At 38.0% G+C, this 24,109-nt stretch overlaps 2 protein-coding genes across 2 annotated transcripts in view; one reads left to right on the forward strand and one right to left on the reverse strand.

The window, feature by feature from the left end:
* The window catches only part of LOC141903125 (DNA-directed RNA polymerase III subunit RPC1-like), a 34,110-nt gene that overhangs the window by 7,538 nt on the left and 2,463 nt on the right, over window positions 1-24,109 (forward strand). The window contains exons 20-27 of the mRNA XM_074791098.1: window positions 2,478-2,591; window positions 2,677-2,834; window positions 3,428-3,583; window positions 20,084-20,205; window positions 21,718-21,803; window positions 22,219-22,311; window positions 22,398-22,493; window positions 23,799-23,921. Of these exons, the coding sequence (XP_074647199.1) occupies window positions 2,478-2,591; window positions 2,677-2,834; window positions 3,428-3,583; window positions 20,084-20,205; window positions 21,718-21,803; window positions 22,219-22,311; window positions 22,398-22,493; window positions 23,799-23,921 (948 nt within the window). The remainder of the gene's footprint in view (window positions 1-2,477; window positions 2,592-2,676; window positions 2,835-3,427; window positions 3,584-20,083; window positions 20,206-21,717; window positions 21,804-22,218; window positions 22,312-22,397; window positions 22,494-23,798; window positions 23,922-24,109) is intronic.
* On the reverse strand, window positions 6,199-7,390 carry LOC141903293 (melatonin receptor type 1B-like). Its single transcript, XM_074791390.1, has one exon. The coding sequence runs from the start codon at window positions 7,388-7,390 to the stop codon at window positions 6,362-6,364; it is 1,029 nt and encodes a 342-aa protein (XP_074647491.1). The 3' UTR covers window positions 6,199-6,361.

The raw sequence follows: 24,109 nt of genomic DNA on the forward strand, positions 1-24,109 counted from the left end.
CCAGCAGGGGTCAATTGCCCGGTCATCGTTTAGATTTAAGAGTAACTTATAGTTCTATAGCCGATCTTGCAATATGTCTTTAGGTTGAAGATAATTTTTGGACTGGGCCTAGAACCAGAGTTAACTCTGAATAAGGCCGAATAAATTAGGGTTTTCAACTTTTTGACAGAAAATCCTATCGCATTCCTCTGGATTATTAGGGTTTTCTGATCTCCGTCAGAAAATGCTGTTGTGTTCCTCTGGATTAATATTATTATTCACCCACTTTTTAAGGACATTTTCTTATACAGGCATTTTAAAAATGGAAGGCAACATGGAAATGAATTATTATTCAAGTATCTTTCTCATCTTGAAACTTGAAAAAGAATCTTGAAAAGAAGAAAAAGAATTATGGGTTTAATTTGTCTCTGGATCAAGTTCCACAGTTGTGTCGGTCTAATTTGTCTCCGAATCCAGTTCTGCGGTGGTGAGGCTGAGGGTTTAATTTCACTCCGGTTCCAGTTCCACAGTTGTGTGGAGTTAATTTGACTGTGGACCAAGTTCCACAGCTGTGTGGCTTTAATTTGTCTCTGGATCCAGTTCCACTGTTATGAGGATTTATTTGACTCATATCTAGTTCCACAATTTTGACTCTGTATCTAGTTTCGCAACTGTATCGGTTTAATTTGACTCTGAATCTTGTGCTGCAGTTGCATGGCTTTAATTTGACTCCGAACCCAGTTCCACAGTTTTGTAGAAAATCTTAATTGAATTTGAATAAATGAAACAACATGTTTCTGAATTGTTTGTTCACGATTGTGTAAAGAATAAAGTTTACACATGAATTTATGAGTGATGTAACCAGATAAATCTCATTCATTAAGGACTTGTAAAATCTCTCGGCTCCAATTTTACCAAGTGAATCGGGTAGTTCTAGAATCGTATAAACAATACTCATAGTAAGCACCATTCCGGTGGCTTTCGTTTGATTTTGAGATGATGAAATTTTGGAAGCTGAGAGAGTTTTGCGTTGCTTGCTTTTGACGTATAAGACAATAATAAGAGCAATGTTTGCCGCGAAAACTAAAACATTTGAAATAATAATTCGGATGATTGGGTCGATGTATCTGTTCATTGCTCGAAAAACTTGAAGTAAGATCCCAGAGGGGGCGTAATCAATGTAATGAACAAATCGGAATTCTTTATATTTACTTGACAGTTTTTTCCTCCTCGTAATGGGGTAGTAAGCGCTGAATATCAATGATAATATACCGGTAATGATGACAAGTGGCTTCAAGCTGCGTTTTACGTGCAGCGGAAAAATGATAGTAACCAATCTTTCGCCTTGAATTATGACGGTTAGAAAATTTCGAAATATCAGAAATCCTTTGGCAAACATGCCCCCCCATATGTTTAAATATACCGGAGCAATTCGGTAGTTAGGAAATCTCTTGATAGATTCACCGTACCACGCGTAGTGAATGAAATACCGAACCGGGTTCAGGAGAGATCGCGACACTAAAAACATGATGTCGACGATCGCGAGGAATTTCAGTAAATCGATGCAGCGATTTCCAGTTTTCAGTTTGTGAAATACGATGATAACCATCGCGTTGAACGCGATACCGACTACGACCAACGGAGGTGTAACGTACATTATCCTGTACCATTTTATCATCCATAGTCGATTGTCAACGTAAACTGGAGTTGTGTTCATTGTTTGCGAACAATCCGGTTGGTCGGCAGCAGTTCTCTGCTGATACCATTATCTCAACTGAAACCGTAACATTAGTTCTAATTTGACTTTGGCACGATACATTTACAAATTTACGCCAATTTGTTTCGGGAAACAAATTATTGACATGAATGCCAACTGTTTAAAGAAATACCTATTAGGAATTATCTATATATTCAGTATATTGTTGTGTAGGTATCTGTGCCTCAAAACGTTTGTGACTGAAGTTTGAAAGCTGGAAACCTTCTTCTGGAATTCAGCATTTTCAGTGCAGTGAAAGGAGATCAAGTAATGAATCTTCACATAGATAACAGAAAGGTGTAAAATTTATACAGGGGCCTAAGACTACTCTTTTTTGCTCTCTTGGAGTACAGAATTTTTGCTAAGGCTAAAGGGGCAGGGAAACATTTTTTTACTTTCATGAAACATTTTAAAATGGGTTCTACCAGTCAGGTTCGAATCGTCGACAATGAATAATTTTTCATTTCTGTTTATAATTTCAAACATTTACATATTATTGATGCTGCTGGGAAAACCCATTATCTCTGTTTTGCAGCTATATTTTTCTATCTGTTCTCAAAGTCAAGATAACTACATGTTTTTAAACCTGGCTCCAGAACCAGTTCCATGGGTGCGATTTGAATTCTTCATTCAGAAACTTTCCAGTCATGTGTATCTTACTTAAAACTGTGGAAATGGATACAGCATTTTCGCAGCTAAAAACGAATCATTTATTTACGCTGGTTTGTTATTTTCGCCACAGGTTCGTTTATTAATATATCACAGATGATCGCGTGTGTCGGACAGCAGGCTATCAGCGGTAAACGCGTTCCAAACGGATTCGAAGATCGAGCTTTACCTCATTTCGAGCGTCATTGTAAGTTAGACTCTTTATTTCTCATTAGATATCATATTTATCCTCGTATCAATTATTATTAGCATTTTGTTTCAATTATTTTCAGCTAAAATTCCGGCCGCGAAAGGATTTGTCGGCAATAGTTTCTATTCGGGATTGACGCCTACAGAGTTTTTCTTCCACACGATGGCCGGACGAGAGGGTCTCGTCGATACAGCTGTTAAAACAGCGGAGACCGGTTACATGCAACGCCGCCTCGTCAAGGTAACTGGCTCTCCATACATCTCCCTATGACATCATTGTGTTATCCCTAAAGATCTTTCTATGCCGAATGGTTGGCTGGTATTATCATCGAGTCATCCCTAATAGACCCTACTGATTAGACGGCTGACTCCATAAATCACCCTATGACATCACTGAATGCCTCCTTCAAAAATGAACCTCTAAAAATTTCTTCTTTAGGATACCTTTCTTTCCTGGAAAGGTCTGTAGCCTACGCAGGGTCCCTACGACTCCTTGATTCATTAAAAACATCATTAAAGCGCTTTTAAAGAATTTTAGCAAAACCCACAGAACGCCTTTTAAACTCCTTCAATTTTGAGAAATAGGCTCACCGGGCAGATACTTCAGAAGTTGTACAGTAAACTAATTCAGTACAGTTGGAAGCAGGATCTTTTTGTTACCTTAAGGTTACCAAGTATACTACTGGTACTTAAGTGATGCAAATGCTTCCTTGAAGGACTATGACATTTTCTCCTTTAGAACTCTCTAATGACTGATCAATAGGGGGACCTTGCTACATGTATCTGAAGTTGAAAGTTAGAACTCATACTATTTTGATTGTAATTGTATTTCAGTCGTTGGAAGATCTCTGTTCGCAGTATGATTTAACAGTGCGTAATTCAACCGGTGATATCGTACAGTTTGTGTATGGAGGTGATAGTCTTGACCCGGCGTGTATGGAAGGACGTGATAAACCTGTCGAATTCACGCGTCTGCTAAACCATGTCAAGGTCAGTAAGATAGTCCAACAATCGGAAAGCGGAAAAGTTAGAATATCAAAATGTTATAATTGTTATTAGTAAGATGTTTGTAAGGAGTGAGACCTGAGTGCCGTATTTGCCTTAGATTTTCTTATGCCGGGGTCAGATTGATGTTGAAAATGTGGAAAATAGCGAAAACAGTGAAAGATTTGAAAAGCATCCTTTCAAAATGTTTGTGTAGATGCACTAAATAGTGGTATGCCCATTATACAACACACTTGGGTGGAAATTTATTAAATCTCCGTATTATCTCCAGCGCTTTAGGATAAAAATCAGTCAGAACTGGTTGAAACAACATGCAGTACAAGCCAGCCTTAGGAATGATTTCAGACAGGGTTATTAATCTTATATTAGATATTACGCGTGTGAACAACTAGATGACTTCATTTGAATGGCGCCGCGACTGTCGAGATTGCGTAATATCGGTGAATTTACTGATATAGGTTTCTGGTTGGCAGCATTTTCAAGTGCCGGCATAATTGACAATTAGCGGTTATTTAGATAACCGGTGAGCTAGAGTTTTGAGATGAGAGGAGAAACTGATATATCAGTATCATGAGGGGCCATTGGATAGTGCATTCGCACTGATAGGGGGAAGTTGTCCACTTCTCAAGAATTTCAAATAGGAAGATGTCGATTTCTGTATGGAATTTTAACATGTTTCATGTCTCATTTAATCTCAGCTAATGGGTTTGAATCCTTAACCAACCGTTTATGCGTAGCAGATGAAAAAACAGTCTGGGCAGATTCGGGCTGCTTGAGGAGTAATAGGCAGGGCAGATTCGGGTGACTCGAGAATAGGTCAATTTTGGAAGCATACTTTATGAAAGCCCCCGCAAAGCGCTGGATGAGGAATTCATTGAGTACTACCGAGTGTGTGCGTGTACTCAATACAACAGGTCAAATCAATTACATACTCATAATACATTCTGAAATTCGAGCACCAGCTATAATACCAATGTGATCGATTTTATTGACGATGTCTGAAATGATATATGCGTAAAATCAATATGGATGCCAGGCAGCCGGCGCACCATTTGTTGCGATCATCACGCGAATAAGTGTTCCATCAGTGTCGTATTTCAACGAAACTATCGATACAGATGAGTTGGGAAAAGTTTCGCTAAAACACTTAGCATTTCATCGAAGTTCTGTCAGTATTGTGTGTGTTATCTCGACTATTGAAAATCTAAGTCGTCAGGCCGAATGGAACCATATGGTGTTTTCAGCTTCAAACGGTTTAATTGGTGAACACATCGAAAACATAAAGCAGAAACCAATACCTTAAGAAATTTGAGTTGAACTTTTTCATGAAAATGGGCCTGGTTGGAATTTTTGAATTTTTGAAACTGGATAGAATTTTTGAACTCATCGAAAACTTTAAGTATAATCAATAACGATTCAAAAAAATAATTTCGTGTTCACCATATCACATCGCGATTTTGACCGCTAGAAATCATGATGTTTCTAGTTGCTATGAAGGCAACGTATTTCATATCAATTTCTAATGAGCTTTATTAGATAATGTTGATAACGAGAGAGGTACTCGTGATGTTCCAGTATGAGAGGGTGATGAGGATATATATATATATATATATGTATATATATATATATATATATTTCTGTTATATCTTGTGTATCACACGGGTGCTGAATGATCCTGCGGACCTGGCCCGAGCCAAATTTTAGCGCGGTCATATTATTGCAATGGGCTCGGGAAGTGACTCTCTTCACTTACACCTGGATCGGTCTGTTTAAAGTCGGACCAATTTGGAACGGATTTTTGCTAATGTGAACGCTTTGTCCGTATTGGAATCCAAATTTAGACCGTTCTAAATGAGGTACTCTGTGAATGCAGCTTATATCAACAATTTCTCTTCCCCCCTAGAGAGGATTTTGGATTACGATAACTTCATCAATTATGAATGAGCATTGCCGCTAATTGTTGCTGGTGAATGAGAATTGACATTCTCAGGGGAGACGTAGATAGTCATACACTAGAAATATCATTATTCAAATACGTTTTACTCAATGATATCGAAACATGAGAATTTCTTTTCCAAAACGCACCTCAATTATTTTGTGAAATTGGGAAAAAAATAGCAGAAATCAGACAATAAACGATAATGATTAAACTGGTAGATGATTAACATTTCGACTCAATTTCCGTGAGATTCGTTTTAGAGATTAACAATCTATGAAAAAATGAAATCTTTCAATATTTATAAAGATCATCATTGTCTTTGTGAGGAAAAACTTTGAACCGGTATAAATAGATTGTGGGGTTTATATGTGTATTCTGTCTCGCTAGTGTTTGTCTAGTAGGGTTTTCAACATCTCCCACAGTTATTATTCATTCAGCTGGCTGTTCCAGGGGCTGACCACTCATGAGACAGTGGTTCTGTCTGAATGTCGTATGAACTCGAAAATAATCTTCACTTTCGATAACTTTGTATTTTATTAACATTTCAATACGCGATACAAAATATTTGTTTCGACAAAAAATAGAAGCCAGTTACTGTTTATCATATCAGTTAGGCTGTTCTTGAACGGATAACGTACGATATTGACAGACACTGATCCGGGATAGTTTAAATGGAAAAAATATAGATCTTAATAATAAACTAGGTCATATTAACAGGGCTGTACATAGCGACCCCTCTCCCCCAGAAATTTTGGAAAAGTTCCCCTTTTGCAAATATTATTTCAAAAAATATTTGAGATTTGTTGAAATGGATCGGAGGAGAATCAGCAAGTTGATTCTTTACCGGTGTGACTGATGATAGTCGTACTGTTCGACGTCGACGCGTGAATCGAGTTATTCAAACAATATGGCCGCCAAAAACAGACGATCTTCTTGTAGGCGTCGCTGTACGTTTTATTCATGACTCCGTAGACGAAACTGTTGACGCACGAGTTACTCATTCCGAGCCACGCCGAGTATTTAAACACGTAACCATTGACTTGAACCCGCACGGAATAGAGAATCGCGACGATTCCGTACGGGCACCAGAACACTATAAACAGGACGAACGCGACGAACAGAGCTTTCAGCGCATCGTTTTCACGTTTTTTCTTGTTGTTTTTCGCGTTGTTGCCCGGCGCGTTGTTGCCCGCCGCGCCCGTGTGGTTTTTTATGCGCTGCTGGCTCGATTTGATCGTCCGATAAATCAAGTAGTAACAGACGAACGTAACGATGACCGGTATCCCGATACCGACGACCATTATGAACGCTGTGAAGTACGGACTCTGGTGATGGTCGAAGATGCAGATTTTCGAGTCGTTGTTATAGTTGTGTTCGACCCAGATAATCGACAGGAATGTGACGAAAATCCAGAACGACCAGGTTGTGACGAGCATCGCGCAGACGTTCAACTTCGAGTAGATTTTATCGTATTTCGTGTGTTTACAAACATGTATGTAACGATTGACGGAGATTTGCGCGAGGGTCCAGATGGAACACGCGCACGTGATCACGGTCAGACCGGCGTTCATTACGCACGTGACCTCGCCGAGAACGTTCGCGCGTTCGACGACGTTCGCGACGACCACCGGTAGAACGTACGCGACGACCACCAGGTCGGCGACGGCGATGTTGACGACGAACGCGTTCGCTAACGTACGCAGGTTCCGCGACGAGAATACGGCCGATAAGATGAGCACGTTTCCGCAGATACCGATCACGACGATCGACGTCATGATTACGATGTCAAATACGCGTAATCCGAGAGGAGTCGTGTCCGATGAGTCATCAGTTTCCGCGGTCGTATTATTCATTTTTCTACCGATATTCGAGAGGATACGATCGGTATATTCCAATGGTGAAATCTCTTCAATCGTGTCGGGTTAGTTTCATTTCAATTCTCGGTATCCCGATGAAAAATCTAGTACCCTCGAGGGATACCTGGATACTACCAAAATGATGCCGTGGACTCAGTTGATTGTTTTGTGTTGATCTGAATTCTTCATCATTTGTTTCGCCTCTGGAAAAATATCCATAAATAAACTGATAATTAACATTTAAAAATCAGGATCCAGTTCCGCAGTGAGTTTAAGTTAACTCTTAGTTAAATTTAATTCATTTTCAATGAGTTAACTCTGAGTCAAATCTTAACTCACAACTGTGGAACTGGACCCTGGGGGGCAGTTAGTTAAAAGTTGGTTTAAGATATTTGGTGATTATGTTCCATAGTATCAATGAACTTTGAATTGTCACTATGTTTATTATCCACTAGTTAACTCTAACCTACCATTAAGCAACTGGTCCCATTTTACATTTGATAGAAAAGTGTCCTTCCGTACCCCACTGATGAACCACTCTGATGTTTCAATATTTCAGTTGCAATAAAACAGTTATGATATAGTCGAAGGTTGCATAGACTTGTTGTGTATGAACTGAAGAGTTTCGCTCTAGTTTAACGGCAACTGTTTCATTTTTACCGAGTTCAAGTTCTAGTTTATTTAGCTGTCGTTCTCTGTGAATTATTGATATCAAACCCTGAAGTGATGCGTGTTCTACTGAATATACGACGTCCTTTCAATGTTAACAGATCGATTTCGATATTAAACTCAATTTATCAGTTAAAACGGTTTCGTGCGGTTTCAACGTCTCGCGCTAAAATGCCCACACGCGAAATACCTCCACAAATGACTGACTGAATGACATATAATCATGTATCTATTGTTTACACTAATGTATCCAGACAGACGATCGATGCTGCAATTTCCTGACAAACTCGCGTTTCATTCAAGTTTCTGTCACTTTCGCGTTGTATCCAGGAAAATGCGCAAACACGTTACAATCGATATTTACTAGTTACTTTTGTGATCAGACTGATAGCGGTCTAAGACTGGTAGAACAATCAACAAAAACCAAACGACAGAAAAAAAACAATATTGACAACACAACAACTGTTTTCCTGTTTTCTGTTTTCTGGGAAGGTGCCTTCAAAAAAATCAGGAAATTCATCGGGAAAACTGAATTTATAGCTTTTGTTTCATCAATATGATTGGTTTTGGAATTTACTTCATCAACTAGAATATAATAATACTAATAATTTATTGTTTAGCCCTACTCTATAAAAACATTATCATTGCACTTTTCATCAGACTAAAACATTACTACAGCAGATTGAAACAATTAATTGAACAATTTTTTGAGATATAAACAGTGATGGAACAGTGTGAACTTCATCAATATTTTGGGGTAAAGCATTTCATTATGTTGGTGCAATAAAAGTAAAAGCACAACGACCAGCAACTAGTGTTACATTTGACTAGAATTTTTGGATCATTACTGGATATAAATGGTCGACTAGGAAAAAATTGATAGACTGTGGTTAGCCTTATTTAGCCGGTTCAATATATGGTTCTTTCTTTTTTAGTTGGTAGAATATTTCTCCCCATTTCAATTCTGCAATTAAGTATTTTCAAGAGATTTTTCTCTTCATTAGTAAATGCATGTGGGTGTCTGAAGAAGTTTGTTATATTTTTCTAATACTCCGAAACGTCTATTGACTAATATCAGATATTGACTGAAGCTCGCGGCAAAATGTTGATTATTTCATTTTCATGTTCGTTACTCGATATCATTGATATTCTGGTGTTATCTCCCGTGGGATAATCCAGTATTTAAGGAGCCGTTGCAGTAGGTTATTTTAGTGCCGATGATTAGTATAAGCCCCTTTGGTCTCTGTAGGCAGAATTGTACTAATAGGGACAAATCATCTTGTAACATATCAATCTATATATGTCTAATAGAACCCACTTATTTTCTTGCTATTTACACCTAGTTGACAATGATGATGATGATGATGAGAGTGAGGATTAACCCACTAGGCTTTTAGCCAATATGCTTCAGGCCTATAAAAGGAGAATTTCCTTCAGACATTTGCATGTTACGATGTAATTTGAGACGGGATAAACGTAATTGCGTCTTACTGCTATACGGTAACTAACGTCTGCCGAGCGCGGATAGGTGTGTCGATGGGTTTTTCATTAACGATGATTTCGTGAATGTCTTATCCGCAGCCAAGAATAATCGGGGTTTTATACATCTTCATTTTGATCCACAATCTGTATGATAGTCAATAGAAATAATAGTAATGATCATTCATCGAGCCTAAAATCCAAATGATGTATGCTCTTTATTGGCTTCATATCATTGAGAACACAGAAAACTGAAATGAGTTTAATTAAAAGCTTTCTTGAATAGATGGGTATCTCCACTTTCCTCCAATTCTAGCCCCAACTATAGCAAAGCCATTGCCTTATGGAGGTGTTGTACGTGAGGTCAGGTTTGTTTGCCCTTCAGCAGTGTATGTCAGAGTATGTTAGTGTATGTTAGTGTATGTCAGTCTCATCAAATAAGCACTAGGCTACAAGAACTCTATTACCCTATCCCAGTCCCTGACCTTAACTCAAACCCTGTCGGGATTTGCAAGCTGAGCATGCTAGCCACTAAACTACTGAGTCTAGGTGACCGATACAATGTGGAATTTAATATCATATGAGACCAGTCCTGTATTTAGTGTGGTCAGTAGTGACTGACCAGTCAAGTGTGGTCATTCATATGTATGGAAAATAAACTTGTAATTGAAACATTGACTAGATGTTATGTGACGTTCATGGAGCGAGTAGCTTATTGCGAAGCGCTGGAACTAGTAAAATGAATGGACAATTTGCTCCAACTTATAAGCGATAGAATTGCGTGTTTAAATGGGGGGTTTGCGTGATCTGAATTTTAACGCTTCAATGAAGAAGAAGAGAGAAATGAGTTCAATAATACGACCAGTTCCTCGTTACTACAGTTACTAAACACTTCATCAATTAAAAAATCCATTTACAAGCGGAAATTAAAGCCGTTCGGTTTAAAGGACCCGCGATTAGATTGTTTTTGATTATCAAGCTCTTCTCAATACTAGAAGTGAAGGACTGGTGATGAATTTGAGAATTATCAACATCGATAAAGCGGAATGTAAACAAATCATTAATTATTCCATTATAACCGCTGATAAAATATGGTAAGACTTATCAGCTGTTTCAGATTAGGGGTAGCTTATCTAGAATAACTACTTGGAGTATGGATTATTTGGAGGGAAAGAAATAGGAAGACAAATGAAAGAAATTCATAATACATTAAAAAACATTTTCTAATAACGGGCTTTTCGAAATACAAGGGAACAAGGAAAGAAAAAAAAGGTTTTTTTTTCTGCTGGACAATATTGGTTTTCCGTTGCATTAAGAAAGGAAGTTCTTAATCAGAGAAATGCATTAAACTTGTCGTAATCAGACGTTTTGTACAAAAGATGAAAAGATGAATTATCGACTATTTCTGAACGGTCTATAATGATACAGCGATATTATTGACTTTTTCATTGAATTCTGAATTCCGTAATTGATATTTCTGAGATACAGTGAAAACTCGATCCGTCTTCAGTATGGAATTACTACTTACAGGTATAGATCAGTGTTACTAGTGAACCACACTCCCCTGTCATGATTCTCTGAATGAGTGTCAAACCCATGATGAAAAAAAAAACGAGTATTAGGATACAGGTCTCAGTCAACTACATTTCAAACCAGTCTTAGTCTATTTGAGAGTTCTATAGATATCCTTACTGCATTGTCATATACTACAACTGAGCCACTGAAGAAAAACTAAAAATATCAGTTTGAAAATGGCTCATATAATTGAGTTGAAACGTCACTTCTCTCTTAGTTTATCTTCAGAATTGTGAGTTTTTCTTCAATTGAAGTATCGACACTCACTCATCCATGGAACCCTAGAACTGAGCTGTTTTCGCCGTATGGAAGAGTGGATTTTATCAACGATTCCTCGTCAGTTTATTGACATTACGCGGATCATTGTGTACTAGTAATTAACCGTAGATGATCGGTCATCTCTCCCTCTCTTCGGTAATTATCAATATTTGTTGAGTAAACACTTGTTGCCGGTCATTTATCAAGTGCAGTGAAATTCATTTCCCAGATCGGTCTCCGTACCTTGTTCAATCAGTATCTCATACTAGTTGATTTTAATCCATGAACGAACGGATAAAATTTCTTATCATCGGCGACAAGTTGCCATCAATCGCCCTTTGGCCGCAAACTGGACAACTTTTACTGATGTCAATTTGCTGCCAATCTTGTTGTATGCTAGGTACTGAGCGATATGGTCACCGGTGACCAAAATCTGCCAGCGGCAGCACACTAGGTGATAGGAAAATTGCCAAAATCATCGTCTAGAAGTTGCCTAGCCTGCTGCGGGCTGAATGATGTTAGTTTCTTCACGATATCACAAATGATTTCGTGGAATTCTACCTCAGAATATTCCATGCTTGAACCAGACATAGATCCCTCTTACAAACATAAACTAAGTGAGGTATCCAAGTTTCATTTCATCCATAAGTTCAGCATGGATCATACCCACGCTGTCACTAACTATTTTCCTTTTATTATCTGAGTGATTTATGTCTAGAATACTATTTTTTCTTAAAAGTCTTTAGCTGTTAAGAAAGTCATTCAATATTCTGCGAACCGTGAAGTGCTACTTGGGGTGTGCCGTACTCAATACTGTAATCAGTTGACAGTTTCAATGAGACGCTAGATAGAAAATATCAGCAATTGTGGACGAGTTCGCGCTACAAATTCTGTTCATTTTCTTACTCCGAGAGAAGAGACTCTTAGAACAATGATTTTTCGAGTATTTGATTTCGTAGATGCGAGTTTTGTTTTTATCGTAGTTTCATTTTTCTGGTATCGGGAAAAAACTCGAATGAAATCGAAATTTTCATATTACGATTGTTCGCTATACGCCAAGTACCTGACACCATATCATAGCAGAGCGCAATCTGAGTTGAAATTAGAGTTTAGGTTGAAACCATTATCAATAAACGCATTAAGTGTGGAACCCACTTCCAAGCAGGTTTCACCCCTTTACGTCCATCCATCATGAATAGATTCAGTCAAAGTTATCGGTACTTTCTAAACCCGGAATCTCTGGTGAAAGCGGCTTATCGCTTTGACCATCAACCCATTATGTCTCCCTGATGGTAGGCTGCCAGGGCGACCATCTTAGATTTCTTGTCGATGGATTTTCATGAAACTCGCTGAGTTAAGACTGGTCTTCAACCAATAGCTCATATATAAACTTTATGTGATATGTTTGTTACCCATCTTCTATTTCTTGTCCCTTTACCGAGTGGAGACATGTGGCATTAGTCGCACATTCTAGTAATGACTTATGAAACTGATAATTCTGTGCCATTTCTAAAGGAACTGCAATCTCAATTAGTTAATTAGATGATTCAACATATGACAAAGCTGTTTGATCTTTACTACTGATCAATCGCGCGAAAAAGAGCCACACAGCGAGCTTCATAAATTATTCTTCTTTCTTGCGCTTTTAGTTGATTCATAAACGAATCAGTATTTATCGCATGTGGAAAAGAGAATTGATCCCTGCAGGGATATAAAAGCTTCTCGATTCACGCGATTCCCTGGATTCCCTCGTGGCTGAGATGTCCTGACAGAGGTTTTACCTGAACTCGGTTTGGTATAATCTCTGCATGACCAGCGAACACGTAAATCATTCACTCGTAGCTAAAAATGCTATGAAGATAATGCTGTGGTAAGAGATGTGAGTCACTTCCAGAACCGATTAGCATTCATATCGAATAATTTGATCTGTGCTAAAATTTGGCACGGGCCTGGTCCAAGCTTTTTGGTCACCGGTGTGAACGCTCAGCCTGATCAAAAATATCAGACGAAGGCTTGTGCGATGGTGACTTATTTCAACGTAACCTCAAGCAGAACCTTCAGTAATGTATTGAATATTAACGCAATTAAATCCCACGAAATAAATGTTCAAATGATGAGTCAAGATCATACACAATAATCTGTGTATGTGTAAGAGAAATATACGAGAGAAATCTGACGATAAATTGGCCAAAGATGTAAAGCTCCACGGAGTATATTTTTGAGCAACATTTCGGCTTAAGACGTTTTGGCGCCTGATGATGACCATTAGTCTATAGCCGAGACTGCACTAAATGTATATACACTTCTATTCAACAATTTTACATGTTTGGCTGAATTATTGCGGGATTTCTCTTTTAATCCTTCAAATGATTTCTACAAGTTTTAATAGGCTGTTCTACTACGGAATTCTAAAACAAGTCGACGTAGCTGTTTATCATTACAAATGATGACTTAAACCCGGTGAATTGAATTGGAAATACAGCGTCTCAAAAATAGAGATTACTGATACAAAGATGATTGAGTGAACTTGACTATGCTAGCTTTATGGCTTGTTATTTGACTCAGGAATTTTATGCGTCCAAATTGAAAGCTCAGCCAATTCTTCTATTCTACGATGTATAGAAGGAGGTAGTGGTATTATCTGTGTGTTTGCCGTGTGATTTTACCTCTGGGCAGCTTTCAATCTACCATCACTGAAATCCATTAAGAAAAGCTTTCATTTCGCGTGTAAAAGGTGTTCGTTCTGGTATCAGTTTCAGGACGAGTTAATGGAAATGATTACGACTGGAACAATTACCGATTCTCAGACGTCGGTTAATCTCTCGCGTAAATCAACGCGGATGATTGAAATCTCGAAGCTAATCGGCAGTTTTTCAGGTGTGGCTGTTTCTAGCGTCAAATTATTAGTTCTCTCAACGTTACTGGTGACAATAAACAGCTATCGCATCCTTATCAAATCCTAAGATGTTTGACAATAGAATTCATGTCTATTCTCTTTGATTGTTCTTTTGGGCGTATTTGTGTTGATGATGGTTGAATTGCCGAACATCGTCAATGCGACCATGAAAGGGGCGACCTAATGAACCTAATGTTCTACACTGAACATTTCACAGTAAGTTTAATGCCTAAGACTAAGATACGATCAGATCGTCGGTTTGTCAAGTCTGCAATTTTTCTATCGGGGATCTTTTCAACATGAATGTACTTGGTTTTGGCTACGAGCAATTATCTCAGCTTTGGCGAGTCAAAAAACCTCGGCAATCAAACCTACTGTCATCGCCGATTGAGCGTTGCCCTTCTTCACTCAAATGAATGTAGCTCAAATATAAAAAATCCCCTTATTTTGGATGTGTGGGATATCGAATTTCACATCGACATGAACGCTCAGATTGCATCTGGAGGCGACAATATTTCAAGATATTCTTGGCTTATAGTAGAGCTCTAGAATCAAATGATGCTTAAGTTTTTCTTTTGTGTGAATTTTTTACTTCCAATGCAAATAAAGACAATTTCTGTGGAAATGAATACGCGGAGTTGTTTCGTCTGGACATCCATATTTCTCTATTTCATATTCAATAGATCTATCGTGGAAACCTATTCTATTTTTGAGTATCTTTCATCTTTTAAACTGTCTACAATTCGACCTGTTTTTATAACTCATCTATATCAGTTATCAGTGGTTATAGCGCCCTGATCATTATTTCTTTTTTTCTCAGCATCTCTTCTCAGGTATTCCACTGGATCTTTGATAGCTACCATTTATCCCTTAACGTATTCCGTATTTCCAGCCATCGTCAATTATTTGGCCATCAGTTTAAGATGATTTATTGTTTCACTCTAGGCCATGCTGTTAGAGGAAGCTCTGATTGCTAACGTTCTAACACAGTATTTTTATGACTCGAGGTTCCGGATAATTCGCTTTGTAAATATTAATCATAGTGAATGAGGAATTCATTCGATATGAAGCCTTACAGAAGATGTTTTATTGTTATTTCACTGTCATGTGTGTAGATCTGGATCCAGTTCCACAGTTCCGAGTTAAGATTTGACTCTGAGTTCAATCATTGAAAATTGACTAACTTTAACTCAAGAGTTAACTCTAACTCACAACTGTGGAACTGTGTCCTGGTAGTTTATTCATTGAAGCGTTAACTATTTTCGATATTTGATGTGATAAGATTTAAGTTCTAATTTACTGAATGACGTTTTTTTTCTTTGACTACCATGTTTTTGACGAAATTGAAGTAAATTCGCCGCAGCAACTTATCAGAACCTGTCAAAAATCGGTAACTGGCCGCAGCAATCAAAAATTGCTTCCAACGCACCTCTGGCAGGTGTGGTGGGTTTGTAGGGCACACCAAATCAAAACTAATCAAACGAAATCTACCAATTAGATAAATAACAGGGTCAATCCCTATTTTAAGATAAAAAACATTTATATTTGGACTCATTGACTCTCTGAATGGATCTGTAGTGCGGAAGCCGGGCAAGAGCTATGGCTATTTTGGGCTATTGATATTTGATAATTGAATTACGACGGTGATGATGATGATATTCATATATTCGATATCGATATCAACTAAAACCTGATGGCGACATTTATGTTGAAAATCGATACGCTGATAGATATCTGTTGAGAGAAGGAATATTTCCGTGTTTCGAGACCGACTTGAAACTCATATCGTTACGAGGGAAAGATTTGAAATATTCATGAAATTTTACACAAATCATGCGACAATGGCGTTTGGCGTTATTTACCGATCGTATTGAGAATATATTGGGAATCATTAAGTAATACATGTGTGAATATTGATGATGACAATTATTATGTAGTTATCGCGCATCTCTTTAGATATTGATGAGTTTCACTTTGAAGTTGTATAAAAAGACAAAGCAACTGGACGCGTGCCATATTTACATAAACATTAATGATAATCATTGATGAGTGAATGCTGCTGAAGAAGTGCATCTTGCATCCCATTTAACACGATACGACATAACTAGTCGTCCTGACCGACATAACTAGTCTTCCTGACCGTTTAACATGTCTTGTATTGCAGAATAAATTCTACTTATATTTAGTTCAACTACTATTTCTTTCATTTAGGCTTAAGCAGACCTACAGACTACGGCTACTAATTTCAGAGTAGCTTATACCGTTTTTAAAGGGCTCAAACTGCTCCCAGAAATATCAACATATCCTCGAAATCAGAATAATTTCTAGTTCATTTTCAATCGAACTACTATTTCTTATATCAAATTCATATTGATTTTAAAAAAATGAAAACTACTAAAATTAGAGATATCTGGTAGTTTGGTCCGCTTAAGAGGAACTAGTTTGGACCATCATTGTGTCGACTTATTATTAGCTTATTAGTTTTTGCGTGCACGTATTGGTTTTCATAGAAAACCAATAAAATCATCGTGACAAAGTTCACGAATTATTCAACGACTATCGCGGAATACTATTTCACTACATTCCGAGTGAAGAACCTATGAATGATTAAATTCGACATCGTTTTGGTATCAATTATTTTTCGTATTCAGTCGAAGGATTCTGTGAAATACCGATAATATAGAGTGATAGAATGGGATGAACGATCTCACAATAGATGATGATTACGTTATCCGATCTAACAATTCAAGAGAGAGAGAGAGATTAATCTTAATCTCATCCTCATAAAAACAGATATGAGAAGAATGAATCGTCTATTTGTAAGGTTTACCTTTATATGATAACTGTGCAGGCCAACACAAGGCAATCTGAGCAAATTCAATTATGATTGGTAAATGCAGTAACGAAATCTGTTGTAACTGCCCTGGTGTTCGATATGAATTGCCTCATACATTCAATATGTTATCATCGCACTACAGCCAGACGATCATTGATTTTGTAAGCAACAGTTGGTCCTCACTTCAAGGTACTTATATCGGTCAAATTGAAAAATCCTGAATTGTTATTGGTTTAATGAATCCGCAAAGTGATAGTAGCATCTTTTACATTGTCTTTCTTTGAATTTAAACATTTCTATATTGGACTCTAACTCGATGTTAAGAATTATTTTACATGATATAGCGATGATAATCAGACTCTTTACAGCATCATTTACAGAACACATTGAACATTAAACATGTTGTTCACAGCATTTATCAGGCTGATTTACGATTCGATTTCAAACTCGCATAAGTCATCATAGTTTCGACGACTTATCCAAATATAAGTTGTTAGATTTGCTATAGAACTAAGGCACGACTGGCCCCAGATATCGAAACGGTAATAGTAGCAATCGAAGTTATCATTTATGCTAATAAGATTGATAATAACCTATAAATGGATGATATGAACTGGTATTTAATGCACACACACTAACCTGTTGAGAGAGAGAGAGCACAGAGAGAGAGTATTGTAAACCTGATGAGAAACTGTTGACAAACACTGACTGACTGTAACCAATCACCTTATCATCGTGTTACTGCTGCAACCTTCACTGATTGGATGTTCATGTGACCAATCAGCACTATCAATCGCTGTGGTCACTGATTTTACGACTCAGACTAAACTCATCATGAAAATTTATAATTTTCACATTTTGTTTCATATTTCGATGAATGTTCTACTGGAAATGTAAATGAAACCTTATTTTGAAAGTTACCACCTAAATCAAATTATGCTAATTCATGTTTCATCATAGAACTCAAATCAAATCAATTTGATTTGAGTTCTATGTAGTAAATATTTTTGTAAAAAAAAGAAGATGAAACTTCCTTCCTGGGCGGGATTTTGAAGCCCAGAGTGGCCACCGACTGACCTGGAAAACTCTGTCAATCACATGGAAAAATCAGGGAATTTGTAAATGGTCAGAAAGGGGCCACTGTGTGAAATTTTCTGCTTAGTCATAAAAGATCTAGTCTTAAAGTTGAATCTTTTATATCCAATCTGAAAAGTTTTCTGTCTGCGAACGACCTCACCAATTTGAAAGCAGACCTCTCATTGCGTGATGAGTAACCTCACGAGGCTCCCTCAAATTCATTCATACTAATAACCTGCTGAATTGATTCAGTTCTGTCACTGTTTTTCAAGCGAAAGAAGGCAACATTTGAATTGCTGGTTTTATGCTTGTCGTTGTCGTGTTTTTTACGTAAGGATTATGTGTTATTGATAACCACGTTGTCATTGTTGTTGTATGATATGATGAATGATGCTTACATAAATCAACGATTAACATCAAAATACAAAGTAATGACATAACATAAACAGCCCTACTCCCCCTCCCCCTACTCCCCCTGCTCCCCTCCCCTCCGCTTTTATTGTTTGTTTTTTTGCTGCCAAAGTAATCTCTATTGACTAAAATCCCATGTGTCTATACAGGACTGACAACAACAACAAAAAAATGTCATATCTATCCACACCTCAGATAACCTGTCCAGACCTCAGATAGCCTGACCAAACCTCTGATAACCTGTCCAAACCTCAGATAACCTGTCCAAATCTCTGATAACCTGTCCAAACCTCGGATAACCTGTCCAAACCTCGGATAGCCTGACCAAACCTCGGATAGCCTGACCAAACCTCGGATAGCCTGACCAAACCTCTGATAACCTGTGCAAATCTCACCGAACCAGTCCAAACCTCACCGAACCTGTCCAAACTTTACGCATCCAGACATCCAAACCTCATTTGTCCAGACTTCATCTATCTGAACCAAACTTTGCCTGAACTAACTCACCTGTCCAAACCTCACCTGTCCAAAACTCACCTGTCAAGACCTTACCAAACCTCGTCTTTCAAAACCTCTCAAAACCTCACCAATCCAAACCTCGCCTGACTGAACCTCACCAAACCTCACTATCTTACCGATTTGCTGCTTGAAAATAGAACGCATCACTGGTTTTGGCTTTGTATTTGTGATGAATGCAAACATTGAGACTCATCAGCTCAACAGTTCTTTACTGAATATATATATATAGGTGTATATCTTTACGCAATTCAGTTTATTACCTGGGAAATATTGTTCTCATTAGTAATTCATTTATACAATGGCTCTTTCTCATCACATTCCCCTCTCATAATGAATGATGATATATCAGTATCGTCAGATGAGGTATTTCATTGTTATTTATGGAAACTTTGTGACAACGAGGGGTAACTTGACATCCGTATGAACGTGATGAGAGATCGCTAATTAAAACACGTTAAAATCTCATTAACGAGGAGAATGATGGGGGTTTATTAATCAATTATTTGTTAAGATACGGCGTGTCTCTCGGTGCAGAGTCTGCAGTGAAATCAACGTGAATCCGTCAGATTGTAACTGAAATGTCCAGGTCCTGGACTTTAATTATTTATGGCGTGCCTCTCAGTGCAGAGTCTCACAGCGAAATTAGTAGGCATGAAGCTAGCGTAGACAAGTTTCCCTTTCAAGTTAGCTTGTGCTAGTTTGCTAGAAGTTTACATGTGTAAGTTACCATGAAGTAAGATGAGACAAGTTACTTAGAAGTTAGCTTTTGCTAATTACCTAGAAATCACCTTAGACAAGTTTAACTGAAAGCTAACTTGTTCAAGTTGCCTAGAAGCAAACTCAGACAAACTAATACTTTTCCAGTGAAACATGAAGCCCTAAGACAAGTTCTAAGTTGTCAAATGCTGTAGGTGTAGAAGTTGCGTACGGTATTAAACCTAATCTAGTATTTTCTGTTTGTTTTTTTCAGGCTAAATATAACGTGTTGAGTGAAGCATCTTTATTCGGTTCAGATGTGTTGAGAATTGTAGACGAACAGTTGAAATTGAAATTGTATAAAAGTTGCAGCAAAGAGTATATCGATGAAATCAGGTAGGAATTTAACCAACGCCCCCATGACTTGAATGTGAAAGGTGTCAGTGTGTCCCTTTCAGTGCATCTACACTGCATTGCCGTGCATAAATCAGTGATAGATTTTGCTAGTACACCGCACTGCGGTGTTATTAGTAATTAGTTTTTATCTCCATTTAATGATGGTAGCTCCTGACAAACATAGTGAAGTACTAGTAACTAACGATACACCGCGCTGCGGTGTAGACGCACTATAGTGGTATTCCCATTATTCAACACACTAGGGTGGAATTTTTCAAAATTTTCAAATTATTTTAGCACTATATGGTATTGATTAGTCAGCACTGAAAGGGTTAAATTGTTCGTTTGATATTGGCAGCCTTTGTCTTCTGATCTTCTGTATCTCACGTGTGAAAATCAGTGAAAGACTCGAACGATTAAAAATCCCGGTTTTCACGACTAAAATCGAGACGTACTCTTTCATGACCTCCAAAGTCTCCATCCGAAATCTCTAGTTGGCTCCACACAAAATCCACCTCGACAGAAAGGACCCCCTTCGGTTATCTGAGTTAGTCGACTATAGTCGAACTAAACGAAACCGAGTGTCCGTTAGTCGGAACTATATTCCGGAAAAAGTTCGAAAATTAAGCGCATATCGGTTATTAGTTCCGACCACTAGTCGACTAGATACGAAAACCGAATTTGGCCAAGGAGGTTTCAGACTCCAAAAGGTCGCATGACCAATAATGACACAAACAGATTGTGCGTTCTGATAAAAGAGTACGACTGTAGTTGCTAGTTCCGGTGAGACCCGGTTTCTGAATTATTGATTCACCATGAAACGATGACTCTAATTCGCACACCGCGGTTCGTTTATATTGTTATTACCTATTTCTATTATCAACAAACATAAAACGTGTTGCGATATAAAATGTTGGATAAAATAAACAGGCCGGGTCGGGTTTTATTTCAATTGATATACGACCCACCCACTTATAGCTAATAGTTAATGTAAATGATGAAACGTTACGAGGGGCCTCTTATTTTTGAATATTAATCAAATTGCTATCTCGTTTCAGTAGTTTGAGTAGGTGTGATGTAGTAGGTAGGGAGGTAGGGTGGTCAGATTCGATGTATTCAATTACTTACGGCTCCCGAAATTCTGCAAAAAATCTTCAATTAAAGAAAAAGAATTTTTGTCCTTCGTATTTTCATCGCAATCTTATAAGAAAAAAAAATATTGGGTTTATTTGTTAATGAATGGTAATAGCAGATAATTTCATGGAAGTTAGACCAAACCCTGAGTGTTTATCATCTATCACAATTATGGAAACATTATCAGAAAGGTTTTGCGAAAGTCTTCTTCAATTAACTGCGATTAAAATGATGATGATTAATTATGACTCAAAATAACCTTGACCTTTTTTAAGTCCAATCGACATGTTTTAATAATAGAGGGAGGGAATTCACTGGTAGCTTATTGCACTTCGTTATCCAGTAAAAATGTTTAATATCGATTTTGTTTTTTCGCAGATCATTCATGGTGGAAGTGGCAACGCAAATTGATGCTAGTCGTAAATATTTCCGCATTGATAAAGATATGCTTTGCATTCCAACAGGTATGTATGTACGAACAAACGTCGGGGTGGCTACTGACCTGGAAAACCTTGGAAACTCGCGCAATTTGATCAATGAGTTAACTCAGAGTCAAACCTTAACCCTTAACCGTGGAACTGGGCCCTAGATGCCTCCCAGTGTTATACATATATAGGACAAGCTGTATTACCACTGGCCCAGTGGACTAGTTCTATTGGTCTACCGGTTAGCGTACCTGCTTCCTACGTACGAGACCCGGGTTTGATCCCCGGTGAGTGCGCGTTATCTACCTCCAAGAAGTTTAGATAACCCCAAAATATTCCATTTTGCTCAGTGTGTCCTCCTAATTCTCAAAGCCTGATTTAGCCGCGATTTACGGTCAGTTCCGGTTCCTCATCCTTCGTTCTCTTAATGTGAAATATAATGAATATTTTGCAGCTATTTATCAAGTAGAACGATTGACCGAAACTCAAATAATCGAATTCATCAAAATGTGCTGCGAGAAATACATGAGAGCTAAAATAGAACCAGGTAAAGTATGAACAGATGCTCGAAGTCGACTCTCATAGTCCCTGATTCAACTGATAGTTAGAATGTAGTTATGTACATGTTTTCAGGTACAGCGGTTGGTGCAGTCGCCGCTCAGAGTATCGGTGAACCGGGAACTCAGATGACGTTGAAAACTTTCCATTTTGCTGGCGTCGCTTCAATGAATATCCTTTATCTGACTTGTCGAAATTTCATTTATATAATGATTATAATCATTATCTACCGTACTAGCCAATACCTGTAGAGTGTCCTCAGTGAAGGGTCTGCATTCGTTGTTAAGCGTATGACATCATTGCTGTTGAAGTAGCAAGGCTTTCGAACTCCCGAAAAATCTTCTAATGTTGACATAAGCTCAATGTATTTCATAGTGATCATCAGCATTGATAGAATATTAACATCCCCTCTAGTATGGGCAGCAGGTGTTTATAAGCTGTGACTGATTCTCAGAGGAGTGGAAATAAAAATGGAAGGGGTGGCCGCCCTTCTAAAACCCTCAGAGGACTGGAAATAAAAATGGAAGATGTGGCCGCCCTTCTAAAACCTCTCGTGGAGAACACTGCCGCCCACAGCATGGGTAGAAATCACTTTGATCCGGTTTACAGATAATGCTATTCCGGAATCGGCAAAAACTAGTCGAAATAGATATGACTCAGCAGTGGTACTGGGTACCACGCTTACATATGATTAAAAACAAGAGAGCTATTATACGGTATATACGAATTTAGCTGAAGTGGACTTTGACTCTTCTCTCGAGGATTCGTCTGCTATCCGTCCTATTCATATACGTAAATATCGTGGATCTACTGCATATATTCATCCTTCTCTCTCATTCGCGTTTCCTGAATTCGAGTACTTACTGCGTTAGTGAAACGAGCTTCATTTCATGTACGTACTTCACATCAGCATCAGGAAAATATTAATTCGTTCTACGTTCAAACGCCATGAACTTCAACCGCGGGGGCCGGGTTCATATAGTCACACGTTCAATTACAGAGTGTTCACTTTTTCAATACTAACGCATTGTGGCCTTGACCAAATTTTACCAAAAACCTGGAAATCTTCGGGAACTCTGATAATGCTATTGACCACACATTTCTTTATCCAATACGTGATTCATTTGAAAAATGAATGAATTGTAATATATTAAAACAGAAACTTTCTCGGATTCACTCGGGGAAATTAGTATAATCACGTGGGGAAATCAGGGTATATGTAAATGGGCGGAAAGTGGCCACCTGTTATAAAAACAATGATTTTGAGCTGAAACCTTTGAGTCCCTTTTTAAATCCAGTCCCTTCTGATCGAAAAGCAGAACCTTCTGCCACTATAAGGGTTTGGACTCAGTGGATTGACGAGCAACCAGTGACTGATGGATGAAGCCATTAAGCCACTGCGCCGAGTGATTACTATATTTCCTAAAGATGATGTTAAATTATTTTATGTTTTAAAATCCTTCACGACTTGTGAACATATTACATTAGGTGTTCCTCGTATTAAAGAAATCATAAATGCAGCTAAGAACATCAGTACACCGATTATAACAGTCGGTTTAGATGTCGATAACGATCCTGAATTCGCTCGCAGAGTCAAAGGTAAATAAAACTGATGGACCGATTTAGAGTTTGGTGTCGTATCCCAAAGCACTGAGGTTTTCTCCTTCTTTCTGCTACTTCTACATTTCTACTTCTTTTCCCTTGTACGGTTTGTGTACCAAAAATCAAATCCCTTCCTCCCCCAAGAAAGATACACACTTACTGTAAGCTCTCTGGCTCAATAGATA

Source organism: Tubulanus polymorphus, chromosome 4 (genome assembly GCF_964204645.1).
Source record: "Tubulanus polymorphus chromosome 4, tnTubPoly1.2, whole genome shotgun sequence".
NCBI classification, from domain to species: domain Eukaryota; kingdom Metazoa; phylum Nemertea; class Palaeonemertea; order Tubulaniformes; family Tubulanidae; genus Tubulanus; species Tubulanus polymorphus.